Source organism: Homalodisca vitripennis, chromosome 1 (genome assembly GCF_021130785.1).
Source record: "Homalodisca vitripennis isolate AUS2020 chromosome 1, UT_GWSS_2.1, whole genome shotgun sequence".
Lineage (NCBI taxonomy): Eukaryota > Metazoa > Arthropoda > Insecta > Hemiptera > Cicadellidae > Homalodisca > Homalodisca vitripennis.
Window position 1 is genome coordinate 48,875,260 of NC_060207.1, and position 20,816 is coordinate 48,896,075.

Here is a 20,816-nt window from a genome sequence, read left to right on the forward strand (position 1 = left end):
TGATTGAGAAAAAAAAATCATACCTCAGAATTTAATATAAATAATGACAATAGCAAAACATCAATTAGCGAAGACTTTCACACTCAAATTGTAAAGATGCAATTGAAGGAATCACAGATAGAAAATGCAAATCTTTTAACAGCAATTGAACTCCTCCAAAATGAAATAAAGAAATTACAGCAAGAATTGGATGAATCAGATAAACGGAATTGCATTCATTGCTACCCCCATTACAAATTCCATTAGTGGGAAACTCATTGAAGTATGCCAAAACAAGCAAATGTCAAAATACAGACTATAAGAATACCAAACTGACATTGCAGATGGTGGGAAATGGTGCGTCAGTGTATAGGTTAGTTACCAAGAAAGACTACTTTGGGAAACCAACCGAAGAAGATTATAACAGTGCTTTTACACAGCTTTTCGAATACTTCAAGATAAGAGAACTCAAGACCCTAATATGTTCTCCCATGGGCTGCATAAGAGATCTAATCCAACCCGGACATTTTATTGAGAAAGTTGTGGAGTTTCAACGAGAAACAAATGCTACTGTCTACGTGCTGTCTTATGACCAGGGTTCTAAGAGATAGTTGAGAGATGGTCTTCCTCATTCAGAGTTCTTGAAAAACTTCGAGGACTACTGGCCAGCCACTACGAAGAACATGAATCTGCACCTACCGTCCACTCATCACCGCCGGATTTATCTGGGCTGGATGTTTTAGAAATCTATGGAAACAATACAACTCCCTTACACTCTCCTGCATTGTCTCAAACTTATAGCACACCATCCCTATCTGGTTTTCCATGTCGCAATACTCAACACAAATTGGACTTTCTTTCCTTATTAGGACAATATGGTTTTCAGACTAATTTTTCTATGCGTACAAGAGTTACAAAAAATTCACAGACTTGTTTTGATAATATCTTAACATTAAAATTTAAGCCCCAGATTGCAACTCTGTTAATGAATTTAGAACTTGGTCTCTCAGACCACAGAGCACTTTTCATAAATGTCTGATGACTTAACTTTGAATAAACAATTTAGGTGGATTGAATTATTAAAGAAATCAAATGGGATGTGTCTACTGAAAATAATTTTGAAGCAAACAATTTAAATTTCTTTGGTTCTTTCATAAATGCATTTGAAGAAACATATCACTTAAAATTTCATAGTAACAAAAATTCTTGAAAAAACAAATCATGGATAACAAAGGGCATTAAAGTATCTAGTATAAAAAAGAGAGTTAAGTAGGCTGGTGGAGCATTCCAATGATGAAAATTTTATGAACTATGTAAAAGAATACAAAAGAACTTTTAAAAAGATCTGCAATGTAGCAAAAAAACTTACAAACAATAAATTCATAGCCAATTCAGATGATAAAAGTAAGGCGGCATGGAGTATTGTTAAATCTGAACTGGGTTGTAAAAAAGTTTAAGCAGAATTTTCTGACATAGTGGTAGCTGATAGATGTTTAAATAACACTCTAGACACTGCAAAATTTTTCAATAAAAAATTCATAGATATTTCTAATAAAAATGGACTGTATCCTTGTGCTCATAAGGCTCTGAAACTTGTGGAAGGCTTAAATGTAAACCACGAGTATTCAGAGTTTGGTTTTGAAAACATTACTGACAATGACGTACTCAAAGTAATTAAATCTTTACAAAATAAAAAATCCGCAGTTTGGGATGGAGTTCCAGTAAATGTGATGTAAAAAGTTTCAGGTTTTATAGCAAAACCTTTAGCTATTATTATAAACCAATCTTTTCAAAATGCCTCTTTTCCAAATTATTTAAAGTTTACAGAAGTCAAATCTCTTCATAAAAAGGGAGAGAGAGTAAATCCTGATAATTATAGACTGGTTTCAGTTCTGCCATCGTTATCTAAAAGTTTTGAAAAATCAGCTTTAAATCAAATATCAGCATTTTTATCAAAAAATAATATTTTAGCTTCTGAACAATTTTTGGGTGTGTTGTGACCTGTCCAAGGTGTTTGGCTGCGTTAATCATGATATACTTATTAAAAATTTGAATGCTTATAAATTGTCTAAGAATTTAATACCTTGGATCAAATCATATCTATCAAATCGTTATCAAAGGACAGTCATCTGTAGAAAATATGTTAAATCTAAATCACAGTGGAAGCAATTAAAAGTTAGGGTTCCACAAGGTTCAATTATATGGGACCTCTTTTGTTTCTTTTGTACATAAATGATCTCCCTGCAAACCATAACTGAATTAAAGGAATGGCTTGAAGCAAATGGACTCAAACTAAACTAAGAAAAAACTAAATTGGTAAAATTTTGTACTCCTCAATCAAGAAATCATCATTTTAGTGATTTAGAATTTGAACGTCAGAGATTTTCTATTAGTAGAAACACAACATTTTTGGGGCTAGAACTGGATTTGCATTTGAATTGGACTAAGTGCATTGAAACTACTTTAACCCTTTGCACTCGAGAGTAAAATTTTTGGTCAGCACTACCAAAAACTCGGGCCTCTATTGAACAAGTACTGGTGAAAACCTCGGAGCCCTTTTTATCAATTTTGTAAAGGTTTACATTTTGTAAAGGTTGTAAATGTTTACAAAAGTTAACTTTTAGCTGTTATAACTGAAAAAAATTGCATTGACATTATATAAACTATTATTATTTCTAGGTTCCTTACATAATTGTAAACATGCACATAAAATTTCATAAACGTACCTATTTGTAAAAACGTAGGCAGTTTTGTAATTTCCGACAATTTCCCCAAATAGTGAGTTATTTGTCAAATGATTTAATATTTACTTTTTTATACCTTTTTATGCCCGTAATACCGGTACTTTGGGATTATACCGACCACACCTGTATGAAGAACACAAAAATATAAATTTATAGAAACAAACATGATAGAACGAAAACACAAGTCTTTAATTACAAAATTACAAACTTACAACGATTATCAATGGGGTCAGATTCTGTAACCTTTTTCAATGAACTTAGAACGTTATAAAACGATGTAGTTGAGTAACAGAACTAACATTCCATCAATCAACAAGCATTTCCAGGTATTGTGATCGGTATTGTTGTCGCTGTTATCTTATCTTTCTCGAGAATCCCGATTACGGCAGGCCGCGCAGCATCACATGATTATTTAAGTTTTTTGCACGGTACATAATTGCCTTTCCATTAGAATTCAATTTATATTTCTGATCAGCCCCTCTAGAATTTGATATTTTACTGATAGGTACTATCTTGAGGGATGTTTTTCTTTTGTTGACATCAGCGCGCTGATAGCTGGAGGCACTCGCATTTTGGGTGGCGGAGTGTGATCAAGAATAAAAACAAGTCTGGTGTGTTTTTTCAATAAAGAGTTTAGTTTTTGTTTGATATTTTTGTGTTTGGAAAAATGTAGGGGTAAAACACGGAAGTACAACAAAGCGGCGCACCAGCTGAACGGGCGGCGAGACTCTGCAATCACGTTATCTACTAGACCGCTCGACTTTGACGTCTGTCTGAGGATGGGGAGGGGTTTGCGATAAGGCAATTCCTGTTTTATATTGACGAAATATTGTTCTACGCTAATCTAGTAATCAGTAGAAGCAAAATGTCAAATAACGATTCATGTCTGAGTGTGGTCGGTAAAATCCCAAAGTATCGTAATACCTCCCTCACTTTCACTTTTGGCATCGTCAGATGATTCCGAATCTGATATGTTACGGACAAAAATATCACTCAGATCGTCAACATAACCTTATTGACTGAAATAACTTATCAGACTAAACAAAACAATGAAGAGATCAGACTAAACAAAACAATGAAGAGATCAGCTGTTGAAGTTGGGATCATATCAGCTGACAAAAAAAGGTGAAGTTGACAAACATCTAAAACACAATGTAAAACTGCAAAATCACCGCCATAGAGTATAAAGGTTTACTATGTTTTTTACATCCAACAACTACCCAGCTTGCGTATATCGCAAATTTACCGCATTTGGATAATTTATAAAGCCAGTATAAAGGATTTACCAAACGTCCGACAATTTCGGACGTCCGAGGTTTTTGGCCCTAAACAGCAAACGTCCGAAATGTCGGACATCCGAGGTTTTGGCCAAAACAACGATGTCCGATATTTCGGACGTCGGAGTGCTAAGGGTTAAGAAGGTTAAACTCTGCATGCTTCCAAATGCTTATTTTGAGACATAACATAGATTTAAAACACGTTTAATCATATATTATGCTTATTTTTATTCCATCCTTCAGTACGAAATTGAGTTTCTGGGGGTTTTCAACAGATATAGATAAAATTTTTAAAATTCAGAAGAAATTTTTAAGAATAATGACATTTTCACCTTGGAGAGTTCACCTAGCTGTTCCTTTAATTTGGAGATAATTCTGATCCATAAAATTTGACGTTCATTGTTAAAATGATCTGAATGAGTTAGGTTAGAAAGTTTTGTTGGAGGTTTCGTATTATTAGGTCTTGTTTCAAGAAAATGTCTGGCAGCTTCCAGACCACCTTGATTTGGAATGTTGGTGTAAAGCGATTCTACATATATCGTTACAATAATCGTCTCATCAGGAAGTGACTGGTGAATATCCTTGGGTCTTGATAGAAATTGTCCGGTGTCTTTGATGTAGGATGGAAGATTTCTTACCAGGGGTTGGAGGTTGTCATCTTTGAATGCTGAGATTTGCTCAGTAGGGGAACTTTATGCTTGCAACGATAGATATGCCAGGAGGTGGTCTTGATGGTTGTGAGTTTTTTGTAAGTGGTAGAAAATTGGTGTTTTTTGGTACTTTTGAGACAAGAAGATTTAGCACATCATCTACGCTAATCTAGTAAGAATCAGTAGAAGCAAAATGTCAAATAGCGATTCAGTTTAGAGTTTAGAGTTTAGTTTTTGTTTGATATTTTTGTGTTTGGAAAAATGTAGGGGTAAAACACGGAAGTACAACAAAGCGGCGCACCAGCTGAACGGGCGGCGAGACTCTGCAATCACGTTATCTACTAGACCGCTCGACTTTGACGTCTGTCTGAGGATGGGGAGGGGTTTGCGATAAGGCAATTCCTGTTTTATATTGACGAAATATTATTCTACGCTAATCTAGTAATCAGTAGAAGCAAAATGTCAAATAACGATTCATGTCTGAGTGTGGTCGGTAAAAAATCCCAAAGTATCGTAATACCCTCCCTCACTTTCACTTTTGGCATCGTCAGATGATTCCGAATCTGATATGTTACTGACAAAAATATCACTCAGATCGTCAACATAACCTTATTGACTGAAATAACTTATCAGACTAAACAAAACAATGAAGAGATCAGACTAAACAAAACAATGAAGAGATCAGCTGTTGAAGTTGGGATCATATCAGCTGACAAAAAAAGGTGAAGTTGACAAACATCTAAAACACAATGTAAAACTGCAAAATCACCGCCATAGAGTATAAAGGTTTACTACGTTTTTACATCCAACAACTACCCAGCTTGCGTATATCGCAAATTTACCGCATTTGGATAATTTTATAAAGCCAGTATAAAGGATTTACCAAACGTCCGACATTTCGGACCGTCCGAGGTTTTGGCCTAAACAGCAAACGTCCGAAATGTCGGACATCCGAGGTTTTGGCCAAAACAACGATGTCCGATATTTCGGACGTCGGAGTGCTAAGGGTTAAGAAGGTTAAACTCTGCATGCTTCCAAATGCTTATTTTGAGACATAACATAGATTTAAAAAAAAAACCACGTTTAATCATATATTATGCATATTTTTATTCCATCCTTCAGTACGAAATTGAGTTCTGGGGGTTTTCAACAGATATAGATAAAATTTTTTAAAATTCAGAAGAAATTTTTAAGAATAATGACATTTTCACCTTGGAGAGTTCACCTAGCTGTTCCTTTAATTTGGAGATAATTCTGATCCATAAATTTGACGTTCATTGTTAAAATGATCTGAATGAGTTAGGTTAGAAAGTTTGTTGGAGGTTTCGTATTATTAGGTCTTGTTTCAAGAAAATGTCTGGCAGCTTCCAGACCACCTTGATTTGGAATGTTGGTGTAAAGCGATTCTACATATATCGTTACAATAAATCGTCTCATCAGGAAGTGACTGGTGAATATATTCTTGGGTCTTGATAGAAATTGTCCGGTGTCTTTGATGTAGGATGGAAGATTTCTTACCAGGGGTTGGAGGTTGTCATCTTTGAATGCTGAGGATTTTGCTCAGTAGGGGAACTTATGCTTGCAACGATAGATATGCCAGGAGGTGGTCTTGATGGTTTGTGAGTTTTTTGTAAGTGTTAGAAAAATTTGTGTTTTTTTGGTACTTTTGAGACAAGAAGATTTAGCACATCATCTACGCTAATCTAGTAATCAGTAGAAGCAAAATGTCAAATAGCGATTCAGTTTAGAGTTTTAGAGTTTAGTTTTTTGTTTGATATATTTTTGTGTTTTGGAAAAATGTAGGGGTAAAAAACACGGAAGTACAACAAAGCGGCGCACCAGCTGAACGGGCGGCGAGACTCTGCAATCACGTTATCTACTAGACCGCTCGACTTTGACGTCTGTCTGAGGATGGGGAGGGGTTTGCGATAAGGCAATTTCCTGTTTTATATTGACGAAATATGTTCTCTACGCTAATCTAGTAATCAGTAGAAGCAAAATGTCAAATAACGATTCATGTCTGAGTGTGGTCGGTAAAATCCCAAAGTATCGTAATACCTCCCTCACTTTCACTTTTGCATCGTCAGATGATTCCGAATCTGATATGTTACGGACAAAAATATCACTCAGATCGTTAACATAACCTTATTGACTGAAATAACTTATCAGACTAAACAAAAACAATGAAGAGATCAGACTAAACAAAACAATGAAGAGATCAGCTGTTGAAGTTGGGATCATATCAGCTGACAAAAAAAGGTGAAGTTGACAAACATCTAAAACACAATGTAAAACTGCAAAATCACCGCCATAGAGTATAAAGGTTTACTACGTTTTTACATCCAACAACTACCCAGCTTGCGTATATCGCAAATTTACCGCATTTGGATAATTTATAAAGCCAGTATAAAGGATTTACCAAACGTCCGACATTTCGGACGTCCGAGGTTTTGGCCTAAACAGCAAACGTCCGAAATGTCGGACATCCGAGGTTTTTGCCAAAACAACGATGTCCGATATTTCGGACGTCGGAGTGCTAAGGGTTAAGAAGGTTAAACTCTGCATGCTTCCAAATGCTTATTTTGAGACATAACATAGATTTAAAAACACGTTTAATCATATATTATGCTTATTTTTATTCCATCCTTCAGTACGAAATTGAGTTCTGGGGGTTTTCAACAGATATAGATAAAATTTTTAAAATTCAGAAGAAATTTTTAAGAATAATGACATTTTCACCTTGGAGAGTTCACCTAGCTGTTCCTTTAATTTGGAGATAATTCTGATCCATAAATTTGACGTTCATTGTTAAAATGATCTGAATGAGTTAGGTTAGAAAGTTTGTTGGAGGTTTCGTATTATTAGGTCTTGTTTCAAGAAAATGTCTGGCAGCTTCCAGACCACCTTGATTTGGAATGTTGGTGTAAAGCGATTCTACATATATCGTTACAATAATCGTCTCATCAGGAAGTGACTGGTGAATATCCTTGGGTCTTGATAGAAATTGTCCGGTGTCTTTGATGTAGGATGGAAGATTTCTTACCAGGGGTTGGAGGTTGTCATCTTTGAATGCTGAGATTTGCTCAGTAGGGGAACTTATGCTTGCAACGATAGATATGCCAGGAGGTGGTCTTGATGGTTTGTGAGTTTTTTGTAAGTGGTAGAAAATTGGTGTTTTTGGTACTTTTGAGACAAGAAGATTTAGCACATCATCTACGCTAATCTAGTAATCAGTAGAAGCAAAATGTCAAATAGCGATTCATGGCTGAGTGTGGTCGGTATTATAGATCCTCTTGAGTAAGGTAGTCACAGATTTCTTCCAATATATTCGAAATAATATTGATTCTTTTTAAAATTTTTAGATTGATTATATTTTTTTAGTAAGGGTTTAATTCAAATGCTACTTGTACCTACAGATCCTATAGGTACTTTTTCTCCAACCATAATTTTACTTATATAATATGAATATTCAAAACAAGTTATATGTCAGTTTTTAATTTTGGACAGTTATTATCCATAGCAAGTTCGTCTTCACATTGTGCCATATATTTGTTTGTAGCTCAGATATCAGCCTTGGTACGGGACAGGAAGGATAGGAAGAGCCATACTAAGACACCACATGTATTTGTTATGTTGTAGGCCAAGTCTGGACTGATACTGAGTGAAGACGCACCACAAGTAGCTAAGATGCTTTTAGCTCAGATATCAGCCTTGGTGCAGGACAGGGAGGATAGGAAGAACCATACTAAGACACTACATGTATTTTGTTATGTTGTAGGCCAAGTCTGGACTGATACTGAGTGAAGACGCTCCGCAAGTGGCTAAGATGCTTGTAGCCATAACCATACGATAACTTAAGTGTGAATGGAACAATGCATAATAGGAGGCTAGTAGCATATCCGTAGCTATACAATGTTTCAATTTACTCAAGAGATAGACTACTCTAGATAATGTTTTACACAATTGATCTATGTGATGTTCCCAACTTAATTTGCTGTCAAGGTATATCCCTAATAGTTTTACAGGTTTACTAACTTCATAATTCCTATTTAAAGTAAACAATATTTTCTCAGTCTTTTGATCATTTACTACTAAGTAGTTTGTCTCAAACCATTCCATAGCCAATTTTACCGCATAGTTTTCTTCCATAATAAGATTCTCATAATTTTCACTGAAATTCAAGAGTGTGGTGTCATTCAAATTCAAATTAACTTTATTCATATTATTTGTACAATTACATTTGAATTTATACAAATAAGGAATGGCATCATCTTACATGTTTTATTTGATTATATCCTATGTGTCCATATATTCTCCAAATGAATACAAAGCCTTATCTGTCAAAAATCTTTTAAAATGTTTTTTAAACAATAAATCATTTTCTATGTTAAATAAATTCCTAGGGACTTGGCTTATAAATTTAATACCTGCCGAGCTAGGTTTTTTATAATGAAATTCCAATGCATGTTTATGTACTGCCAATTGATTTCTATTTCTAGTAAAGTAGTTGTGATTTGACCCCAATCGGGGTAATTTGTCAAAATTTGATCTAACCATCATAACAGTTTCCAGTATATACATTCCGTAAATAGTTAAAATTCCTAATTTTGAAAAATACTCTTTCACAGATTCCCCATCCTTTAAGTTCATGATTATCCTAATTGCTTTTTTTTGAAGTTGAAGAATGCTTAACAGATTTGAATTACTAGTGGCCCCGTACAACACAACACCAAAGTTTATATGAGAATGTATGTGGGCATAATAAATGGTTTTCAAAATTTCAGTTGAGCAATATTTTGACATGGTTTTAAGAGCAAACAATCCGGAAGAAATCTTTTTTTGCAAAGCCAAAATATGTTCGTTCCAAGTTAAGTTCTCGTCTAGAAGTAATCCTAAAAATTTAGTGTTAGTTAATTGAGAAATTTGTATATTGTCTATTGTTATGTTTGGCATAAGTTTTTTTCTATTTTGTTTTGTGCAGAAAGAGATCATATTTGTTTTATTAAAGTTTAGTAATAAATTTTTACTGCAAAAATAATTATTAATACACATGAGTTCCGTTTTACCTGCAATTTCTATTTCATTCAAACTTTTACCAGCAACTATTAAATTAGAGTCATCTGCATATAGACACAGCTTGCTCTGATCTTTTGTCAGAACATTTGGCAAACCCAACATATAAAGTAAGAAAAGAATTGGCCCCAGAATGGAACCCTGTGGCACTCCATGCCTTGATATTTTTAAAGAAGATTTTGCATGAGTGATTTGATTTAATTTGGTTACAAACTGCAAGTCAACATACTGTGGTCTATTTGAAATATAAGAAGCAAACCAGTTTAATGTAAAATCTTTAATACCAATATTTTTTAAAATTTCTATTAATCTAAAATTTCTCATCTGCATATAATACTGAGGAGCATGATACATTAAACGAGAAATCATTTACAGCAACAACAAACAAAAAAGGGCCCAGGACAGAACCTTGTGGGACTCCAATTTCAATAGGTTTTAGTTCGGATCTATCTTTATTTTGCACAACTATCTGCTTTCTATTTTTTAGATAGGACATCATTAATTGCAGTTCTTTGCTTCTAATACCATATCTATAGAGTTTGGATAGTAATAACTCATGATCTATGCAGTCAAATGCTTTGGTCAAGTTGATTAATGTTGCAGATGATAACACCCCTCTTTCAAAATTCGCTAAAATTGTATCTACAATATTTTCAACTGCTTTTATTGTACTTCGGTTTTGTATGAACCCAAACTGTTCTTTACAAAATAGATTATTATTTACAAAAAATGAATTTAGTTACCATTTTATACAAGTCTCAAATATTTTACTAAAAATTGGTACTAACGACATCGGCCTGTATCGGAGGATAGGAAGAGCCATACTAAGACACCATCTGTATTTGTTATGTTGTAGGCCAAGTCTAGACTGATACTGAGTGAAGACGCTCCGCAAGTGGCTAAGATTCTTGTAGCTCGGATATCAGCCTTGGTGCAGGACAGGGAGGATGGAAAGAGCCATACTAAGACACTACATGTATTTTGTTATGTTGTAGGCCAAGTCTGGACTGATACTGAGTGAAGACGCTCCGCAAGTGGCTAAGATGCTTGTAGCTCAGATATCAGCCTTGGTGCGGGACAGGGAGGATAGGAAGAGCCATACTAAGACACCATCTGTATTTGATGATACAATGGGAGGTAATTTACAACACTTATACTATTGTATTATAATACTTGCTCAGCTTGTAATATTTAAAGTATACTTAATACAGGTGAATCCTTAGTAACCTAATTGAGATAATTATTAATTTCTTGTTTCTATTTATTAGTCTATCCTAATGATAGTACAATCCCTAGTTTAAAAACTTTCTTCATTTAGGTCACTTTTATTTAACACGTTAAAGACCGTAATTTTAAAGACATAAGGACAAATTTAAATATGTCATTTTTAGATGTAAACTTTTGTAAAGTTTTTAATGAGTAAGTTCATTATATCAACCCAGTAGGAAGTAGTAGGAGAATGATCATTCAATAATTTATATCTCTGATTGTATGGCTATAGTGGATAATTAACATTCATTTTGTTGACTACCACTTCCTTTCAAAACATTTTCATTAAACTCTTTAGAATCATTACAGTTCATACAGACATGAATAATTTATGAAAATACGAGCTGCTATCAAAATATTATTTACAAAGCAACAATTTTGTTAATTTGGTTATCTGTATAAGCCATAGAGTAAAGATCTACCTACGCCTTCCTTTACATACACAAAGTAAGTCATAAAAAAGTTTTAGCAATCAGCCAATAATTAGTGATTCAACGAATTTTTGTAGATTCGATTGTTGAAGCCTGCTGATTGTTCTTGGTAATATAATAATGTTGTTTAACAATAATATAGAAAGTATAACAAAATTCTAAGATTTTTATATGAATTCCAAATTAATGAGACCTTATAAAAAAGTCAAGTTGTTGATAAAAGAAAGCATCTGATATTTCTGTTCACCTGCATTAACGTCATTTCTATTTCAGCAAAATATAATTTCTGGAAAAGTTAGATTTTTTATTTTTCATGTTCCTTGGGTAATCTTTTTTTTTTCAAAACATTCTGTATTTTAAATAGCCAATGAAAACTTATCAGATATTAGAAATGTGTAAATGGGCTTTTAATTTTACATATCAATAATTAGAATATTTACATCTAATACGTAGTATACATTATTAAGGGTTTGTAATATTAATAAGTATGTAACTTTTAATTTATCCACTTCCTATTTTTATTCCTGGATTAGTAACACATTTCGATGATCAGTTGTGCAAATATATTGTTTAAGAAGGATGGATATAAATAAAACTGGAAAAGGAGATACTATTGCAGCTAGTAAAACTTTGATTGGTTAACTTATGATTGATATCATGACATCCAAGTTAAAATTCCATGGCTCGATGATGACGATGCTTCAGGAGGCGGTGTGATCAATTACTCTGATATTAGAGACCATAGGGCAAAGAGTTATGACAATAACGGGCCACAAGCTATTCTATTGTGAAATCAATTATGAGAGACTGAAAGAAAAACCTAAATTGGTCACCTACGATTTTTCTAAATTTGATCTTGAGTGTGCAGTAAAAGAGTGTGAAGCCAATTGGGAGAAAAGTAGAGAGTTAAGAGAACTAATAATGGAAGAAAGATTTAGGAGAGACTCGTACAGGTTTAGAAATCTGCTGCCAAAATCCAAAGAGCTCCAACTTGTGCAGCCACTGATTTTATTAGCATTTTACTACGTCTATCTTGCATACAGGAGTAGAATGTAAAGGGAGGACATGGAAAGAATACAAAAATTTCAAAACACTGCCATCCGTGTTGTTTTTTGTTTGAGGTGGAATGATCATGTGACTCCCTTTTGAGAGGCTGCTAACCTTTTGCCTATGATAACTATATACAGTATGCTTACTTACTGCATGATCAACAAAGTTCTCAAACTGAGCCACTGTACCGTAGAGAGGCTCTCATACCAAACATAGCATCCGCCACGGAAGAAAGTTTTATTGAAGGAAATGTGAAGAAGTCGGAAGAATAAGATTTTCATAATTTGGTCCTTCATTGATTGTATAATGACCTCTTGGACAGTTTTAAACATTACTCAGCTTCACGTTTTAAAGCAGAATTACAGTCTTGGCTACATAGTGATAGCTTACTCTAAATTTCAACCGTATTGGCAAACATAGCATGGGCGGATATTAGGTTTCAGTATTTTAATTTTATGTTTTATCTATCTATTACTTTGGTGTTATTAGTGTTAGTTATGTTATTTTATTATTATTTTAAGTGTGATATTTGTAAGTAGACCTAAGTAAATCTGAAAAACAGTTTCTAACTGAGAATATGCTTGGGAAATAAAGGTATTTTTATTATCGATTTAGTACTGTAGTAAAGGTTAAAAAATTTACAACAGTTTCAGCGATATTTCATATTTATTTATTTAACAGTAGTTTGTTTCCACCAATATATAAATTAACTTCTATTTATTACAACAAAGGAAATTTACATCTGAAGGCATCTATGCCAAAGTACTAGATCACTAAAATTAAACTAAGGTGCACAATTTACTATATAAATTACCACTTCAAAACAAACTACATGTAATGGTAGTTTTAATAACAAGTAACTGTACAAAAATAATTTCCCTTAATACCTACTGCATGCATGTTTGTCTTCCTCCAGTTGTCAAATGACTGGACACTCCCTACTTAGTAAAGTTGAGGGGTGAACAGTTTTAGACTTAAAGTGTATTTATACAACCTGTTGAGGGAAGGAAGTGTTATTTTTACACCGTTGGCAAAATCCCCAGCTCAGATTGGCAATGCAAGTCGCCAACTCATCAATAATGTTGTTGTTGCAGTGATCGATGATGGCAACTTTATTCCTCTGGTCGAGTCCAGCAGTGTGCCGCAGTCACAACCAGTTCACTTTACTTCACAGGTATTTGACAAGGTGCAAACAATGCAGCATGCCAATGAATAGAAGTGAATAACTTTTGTACAGAAAACCAGTTTTAATGCCTTAGACTTTTTGTCGTGATAATCCAAACACATTGTTAAACGTTGCACACCTTATGATCCCTAATAAAAAAAATTGTGAAGAAAATAATATATTGTTTAAAATTGTATTTGTCCAGGATAAAATCTACATGATTATACTTAGCACGATGTACTAAATCCATTAGGCGTATGTTGATTCCACTGTGGAATGGTTACAGTTTGATTATTTACAGAAAACAGGTGTTGTTTTATAGTACTTAATTAAAAACATCTGATATTTATCAGTAGCACTTATATTGTAATAGAGATTTTTAACATATTATTTCAAAACTACTAAACAAATATTAATATAAAAGTTATCAATATACTACCTATTAGAGTAGGAAAGTGCCGATGGCCGAGTGGTCTAAGACGTTGGAATTTGAGTCTGAGTTAGAGATAGCGCAGGTTCGACTTCTGTCTGTGACCGCTGCACTTTTTATCAGTACTATCGACCTTGTACTGTATCCACTCTCCCCCTTATTCTGTTTGATAAGATCCTCGCACAGGCCAGTGGCCCATGAGGACGGGTAGAATAAGGCTTAAAAGGGGATTGGCTTCTCCTTTTTTTTTTAAAAAAAAGTACCTAAGCTTTTTTTATATTTGTGAATTATTTGGGGGGGGGGGTTAGTCAGTATAAAAGTTAACTTACCAGTATATTGCAATATCTATTTGCATTTTGTATGTTTATCCATGTATATATATATATATATTGTATAAACTGTTATATCCAATCAATCAACACAAATATTACCATAATGTTATTTCTTTTCTTATTCAGTTTTATTTCGAGGATTTCTTCTTTAAATTTGTCATTATGTTTGTTGTTTAAAAATCTTTTTGAAATTGTTTTAACCCTTCGTACGCTGTAAGCGGAATATTCCACTGAGTAAATCTAACTCGAAACGTTCTAAGCGGAATAGATCACGGAATCCCCTGTCAACACAATATATACACGTTAGTTTTACAAATTGCCGCCAGAATGCTTGAGAGTGAATATTTGGTGTTGTAATATGACGCAATGTGAAGCGTGACTCATTAAAACAGCTGGGACCAATCACAACGAAGCTTTTGTTTGCTTTGTCAGTCCGCGCCATCGCCAGTGAGCAAGCTGTACGCTCTAAGAGGAAATACTCGCGCGTGACAGTCAGCCGCCTTTTTTATTTTAGTACCATTTTGTGTTCTGTATATATTCCATATTTGTCATGGATTTGTTCCCTTCATTATCTACTAATTTTGTATAAATAATATGAATTACTGTTGTGCTAACTTTTGCTACTTTCAGAAAAGTTTATTGGACTTTATATACTGCGTGTATATTTAGATGTATATGTACTCATATGTAAATGAAATAAAAGCAATACAAAAAATATGTAACTTTGAAAAAATTATTATTTTTTTTATTGAACATTAGAGCAATTTTATACAACTTGCTTTCAGCGCACGAAGGGTTAATTATAAACTAGTTACTCCAATGGCGTAAATCAATTTACATAGAATACAAATAATGAAATGATGAGTGGTGTACGTACATATATATAAATAAATATTTACATTTGTGGTTATTTTCTTCTTTTTGTTGTGTTTGTTGTTCTTTTAATAATCTTATTTTGCTTCCTGAAGATGTCGGTATACACTCCTACAAAATATAGAAGCTTTATATCCTTTTTTTTATTTCAATAAGTGTTTATAAAATAATGAACACAACTTTTCACTCTATATCAGAACACTAAAACAATATAGATGTTGCAGGCAAGCCAAACAGCTGGAGCGTCACATTCTGTCATTGTTGTTCAACCATCTCAACCTGGGCAAGGCCAGACTGTGACATCGCAGCCACCGTCTCAACAACAAACACTGGAGAGCCTACAGCAACAGCTGTCACAGTCTCAGCAACAAACTCTGCAAGCACAACAGACAATTTCACAACAGCAGCAACAGCTCAACCTGCAACAGCACCAGCTATCACAGCAACAGTTATCACAGCAACAGCCTCTCCAGTCTCAAATTTCTCAACAACAGATCTCACACCAGCAAATTCCACAGCAGCAGTTTAGCCAACAGCAACAGCAAATTCCTCCACAGTCAATTCCTCAGCAACAACAAATTCCTCAACAGTCAATTCCTCAGCAACAGCAAATTCCCCAACAGTCAATACCTCAGCAACAGCAAATTCCCCAACAGTCAATTCCTCAGCAACAACCAATTCCTCAACCGCAGCAAATTTCTCAACAGCAAATTCCTCAGCAACAGCAAATTCCTCAGCAACAGCAAATTCCCCAACAGTCAATTCCTCAGCAACAGCAAATTCCGCAACAACCAATTCCTCAACAGCAGCAAATTCCCCAACAGCAAATCTCTCAGCAACCGTCAATTCCTCAGCAGCAGCAATTCCCACAGCAGCAGCAGCAACAGTCTTATTCTCAGCTGCAGCAGCAGCAGATTTCTCAACATCAACCTCAGCTCCAAGGTCCTCCTCAACCTTCCCAATCTCAACAAACATATCCTTCTCAACAGCAAATGGCTCAACAACAAATAAATCAATCCCAAATATCTCAGTCACAGCCAATTTCTCAACAGATCCTACAACAACAGCAAACCCCCCAACAGCAGCAATTGCCCCAACAGCCAATTGCTCAACAACAAATGCCCCCACAGCAAATATCTAGTCAACCTTCAATGCAAAGTCATGTTCCTCAAGATTCTCAGGAGCAGTATCAAGATTCACATCAACAGTTTGTTCAACCGCCTGTTCCCGACCAGCTGATCCCACCACAACTTGGAGTGCCCCAAACATACACAGGCATCCAACAGACTGCGCTCACACCACAACCTCAAAGTGGAGGCTTCAACTTTTTACCACAAGAACATTCAGAACCGCAAGCATTTTCAAAGGTGTGTACAGTTCACAATCATAGTAATTTACTAAATAAACAACTTTTGTTTACTTTGTATGCATATTTGAAAGCCTTTTTGTGAATTCAAGTACTTTCACTGATAAATATTAGTAAACATTATTATTTGATAATGCTATTCTTCACTTAATGAGAGGCTATTCAAATGAAATAGAAAGGTTAGTAATAATTTCACCTCTTCATTTAATACCCATATACCTGAATAGTTTAAAGTATTAGTAACAGTTACTTTGGTTTGATGTCTTCAATAAGTGGGATACCCATATGAATGCTGGGTACTGAGTGATCATTAACCCTTTGTGCTCGAAAGACTAGCAGCACTGGCCACACCAAGGTTGAGACAGCTCGCGTTAGATTTGCTGTAGTATGTCCTCACAACTCGTATGGCCAGTACAGAAGGCCCCAAACACAGCTACTTTCATTCACAGCTCGGTAGCCATATTTTCAGCGTTATTTGCATGGTAGTTAAAAATGTTTGAAGAAGAAATGAGAACTAATTTGAAATTTATTTTTAATTTATCTTTCTAATACAAAGATAAACATACATTTGGGAAATTGTAACTCTTGTATGTATATTGTTGAAAAGATTTGTAAATAAAATATTTTTAAAGTAGGCATTTACAGTTATGTTATACTCAGACCTAAACTATTTTACATTTTTCTTAGTCTAATTTTTTTTACGGAATAAAGCTTTAAAAAATACACACCTATGTGTAGTTAAGAATAGTTAGCACACGTCTTCTAGTAAAATGTTGTATGTTTCTATCACTTCAGAGTATAGGCCCACTACATATTAGAAAATATCTGCTATGTTTAGTGGCCAGTGGTACTGGTCCTATGAGCTACGGACATATTATATCTTGGCCAGTACAGCTGGACATACGAGCTGAGATAACATTACGGCAAAAATTAATCTGTGCTTCCGATGCAATGGCGGCAGCCAGTAGCCATACAAGCTCCAAGGACAAATTATAAATACTGCCTTCGAGTGCATAGGGTTAATTAGTATTGGCAAAGACTCTACCATCTGAAATGTCAGTGGATGCACTGTTGAACATTTTAGTTGAATTCTTATAGGACTTGATTTTCATATTTTTACTTTACATTTCATGATACATGTTATAAAATATATACCTAGTAGTAGTATAAATAGTAGTAGTAAATAAAGGAAGGCCATCTACACACTTCTCCCACTACCATACATTTCATTTTACTGGGAACTATACTCATCAAAATAACTCAAAGCTGACATAAATGTAAATCGTATGACATTATTGAATAAAAAAAGAGCCTAGAACAGCAGAAAATGTTACCAACAGATGAAGCAAATTTCTCACTTCCTGAAGAGTGGCAATTCTCTGCACTGCTTCACTTTTTGCTGGTCCTTTTCTGCACAATTTGTCAAGGACAATATTTGATACCCCTTAAAATAATGTTTTAGGGAAGTGTAGATTTTGAACTTGCTCAGACATGCACAATGATTAAATAGAAGTTTGAATCATTTAATTGTTGTACTATGATTTTTAACTTTCTTAAATCTATAGTATATTTTCCCTGAATTGTTTAACAATGCAACATTCCTTAATTATTAGAATTTTGAGAGTATAAACTAGTTAGTGTAATTTCTTATTTTAACTTTTCTAACAAAATAAATGTAAGTAATATTAGTTATGCATTCACATAGTTAATTGTGAAGTAACCAATTAGTAAAATTTCACAGTAACAGTAAACATTGTGTGTACGAAGTTGTTTTGCATCATTTCACTTGAAAATCTTGTGGGTAAGGCTTCATTATATTAAAGGGCGAATCCAGAGTTTTCTAATCTCAATCCAATTTCTAATTTAAAAAAATAAATTTACGATTCTCAAATTTCAAGTTGTAATAATTTTTTAACTTAAATGTGATTTAAACAAAATCATCAATCCATTTCTGCCAATCACGTTTAGAAACTGTATGATTATGTAAAAAGTAATCCAAGAATACAACTCTATTGTAAGGGATGTTCAGAGGTGCAGAGAAATAGCTATATTTTAAGAACTAAGTCATATCGCCTCCCTTCTACTGTAATTGGATAGATACATAGTAATGTGATAGATAACACAGGCTTCCAGAATATATGCCTTTAGTTTGCCAAATCATAGGCATAAATTTGTATTACTTACTAAATGTAAACACTTAAAATTTAAGTGTTTGAATAATTTCAAATTGCACTTAGTCATGATACAAAAATATTAAAATATAAACATATTATATTTTATAGAGGAAATATTATACAGCTACAAAAAATGTGTTGTTAACAAAAATTAGTGAATGTCTATTTGCTTTCTGTCGAGTAGCAGACATCTGAGCACAGCCGCAGCAGACACGTGGCGTTGCACAACATAAACATAGAAAATACTTGCTACAAGCAAAATATTATTTACAAAAGTATCATAATTTGTCAATAATGTTATCTATCTAGGATTTGTCATAAACAAAATGCAACAAAAACATGTTTTAGTGATTGGGAATTTGTGTACTGACCATCAGCTACCATCTGTGAATAGACTCAGCAGGCTGTCAGCAATGCATGAACATAAAAATAGAAATACTGATGAAAGCAAAGTTTGATTAACATAAGAATGATGATTTGTTAATTAGGTTATCTTATATGTTGTTTCAAACACTAAGTGCAAATAAAACAAGTTTTAGTGATCAGTAATTTACAAACTGTCGATCAGCTGCAGTCCGCAAATATACACAGTACACTCGTGATGATGCATTTATTTAGATATTGACCTACAAACAAATATTATTTACAAAAATATGATAATCTAGTTTTTAGGTTATCTATTTTTGGAATTTCATACATAGAGTACAAAAAAAAAACAAAGTTTTAGTGAGTGGTAATTTGTGTCCTACTGATAATTGATAATGCCACTGATCTCCATGGATTGGATTACCAAATTCTGTTGATCGGTTTTTGAATCTGAATCTTTGTTGAAGATTCGTTGGATTCAAGATTCAGTATTCTGTTTCAACACATCACTTCATCATATAAAAGATGTAAATAACTTTGTATGTAATGTCTTTGTCCGAGCATGCAATGTTTGTGCAGAACCATGATCCAGATAATTTTCCTGAATGTAAGTTGTACGAGTTGTGTTCAAAAAGTAAACCATTATAATTTTTTAAGGCTAGAGGGACAAAGTAATCTTGTGGTTGGAGTTGTAATCAGTCATAACAGATGCATAATCTACTGAAAACAGTAAATTCTGGTGAAAATGAAAGAAGGAAAATTTGTGTTCGCCTGTTGTCTTGAATTATCAAATAGAAGATTCTTAATAATAAGTTAATAAGTTATGAATATTAATTTATTCAACACTGATCCTTCAGAAGGTTAAAATCACAGCATTATCATTCATATGTCAGTACACCTTTCTTTTAATAAAAAAAAATTATTTAAACTTAATTTTTTTACTAAATAGTTTGTCAATTCATTATGCTATCAAAAGTACTTTCCAAATGATGATGGTATTACCAAAGATATTTTTGTGAAAAATAGAAATGTCCCTTTGTGCTTTACAAAGCAATATCTTAATACAAAACACAATTGACATTTTAAATTAGCCACTTTTTCTTCAGTGTTAAGGGGGGAAATGTTCAAGAATGTTTTTTAAAATTCTAGTCAAATACAACTCTCAGTCTGAATTTGCATCTAGTGATTATCATTTGTTCGCCAAATTGATAAACTTGGATTTGTGTGACAAAGTTCTTTTATTACACAATAAAGCAAAGATTCAAAATATACCCAGATATTCAAAATGTATTGTGGTTAACTGAAATAATAAAGAAACATAAGTGATTTACTAGAATAAAACTTTATGCAATGAATACTGTTAAAATCCTTGCAAGTTTACTCTCTGAATACATCTCCATCTACTCACAACTCTATAATTGTATGTGTGTGTGTGTGTATAACCTGTCTCAGTCTGAGCATGAAGTGTTGGTACCTCCATCTCTGAACTTCTTGAGTGTCAACGCAACCTACACGCCTCTCTACTCTCCAGTCCAGCCACCTCCCACCTCTCAGCTCACAACTGCTTCATTAAAGGTTCTTTTTCATCAATTTTTTACTTTCTTCTTTCTCTTTTGTATTAACGTTGTATTAACGTT

At 33.9% G+C, this 20,816-nt stretch overlaps 1 protein-coding gene across 6 annotated transcripts in view; it reads left to right on the plus strand.

Moving 5' to 3' along the window:
* Nucleotides 1–20,816, plus strand: part of LOC124361122 (serine/threonine-protein kinase WNK1-like) — a 163,606-nt gene that overhangs the window by 34,900 nt on the left and 107,890 nt on the right. For all 6 annotated transcript variants that reach the window (XM_046815158.1, XM_046815177.1, XM_046815183.1 and 3 more), the window contains exons 11-14: nucleotides 10,719–10,860; nucleotides 13,568–13,647; nucleotides 15,498–16,640; nucleotides 20,632–20,754. In XM_046815158.1, coding sequence (XP_046671114.1) covers nucleotides 10,719–10,860; nucleotides 13,568–13,647; nucleotides 15,498–16,640; nucleotides 20,632–20,754 — 1,488 coding nt within the window. The remainder of the gene's footprint in view (nucleotides 1–10,718; nucleotides 10,861–13,567; nucleotides 13,648–15,497; nucleotides 16,641–20,631; nucleotides 20,755–20,816) is intronic.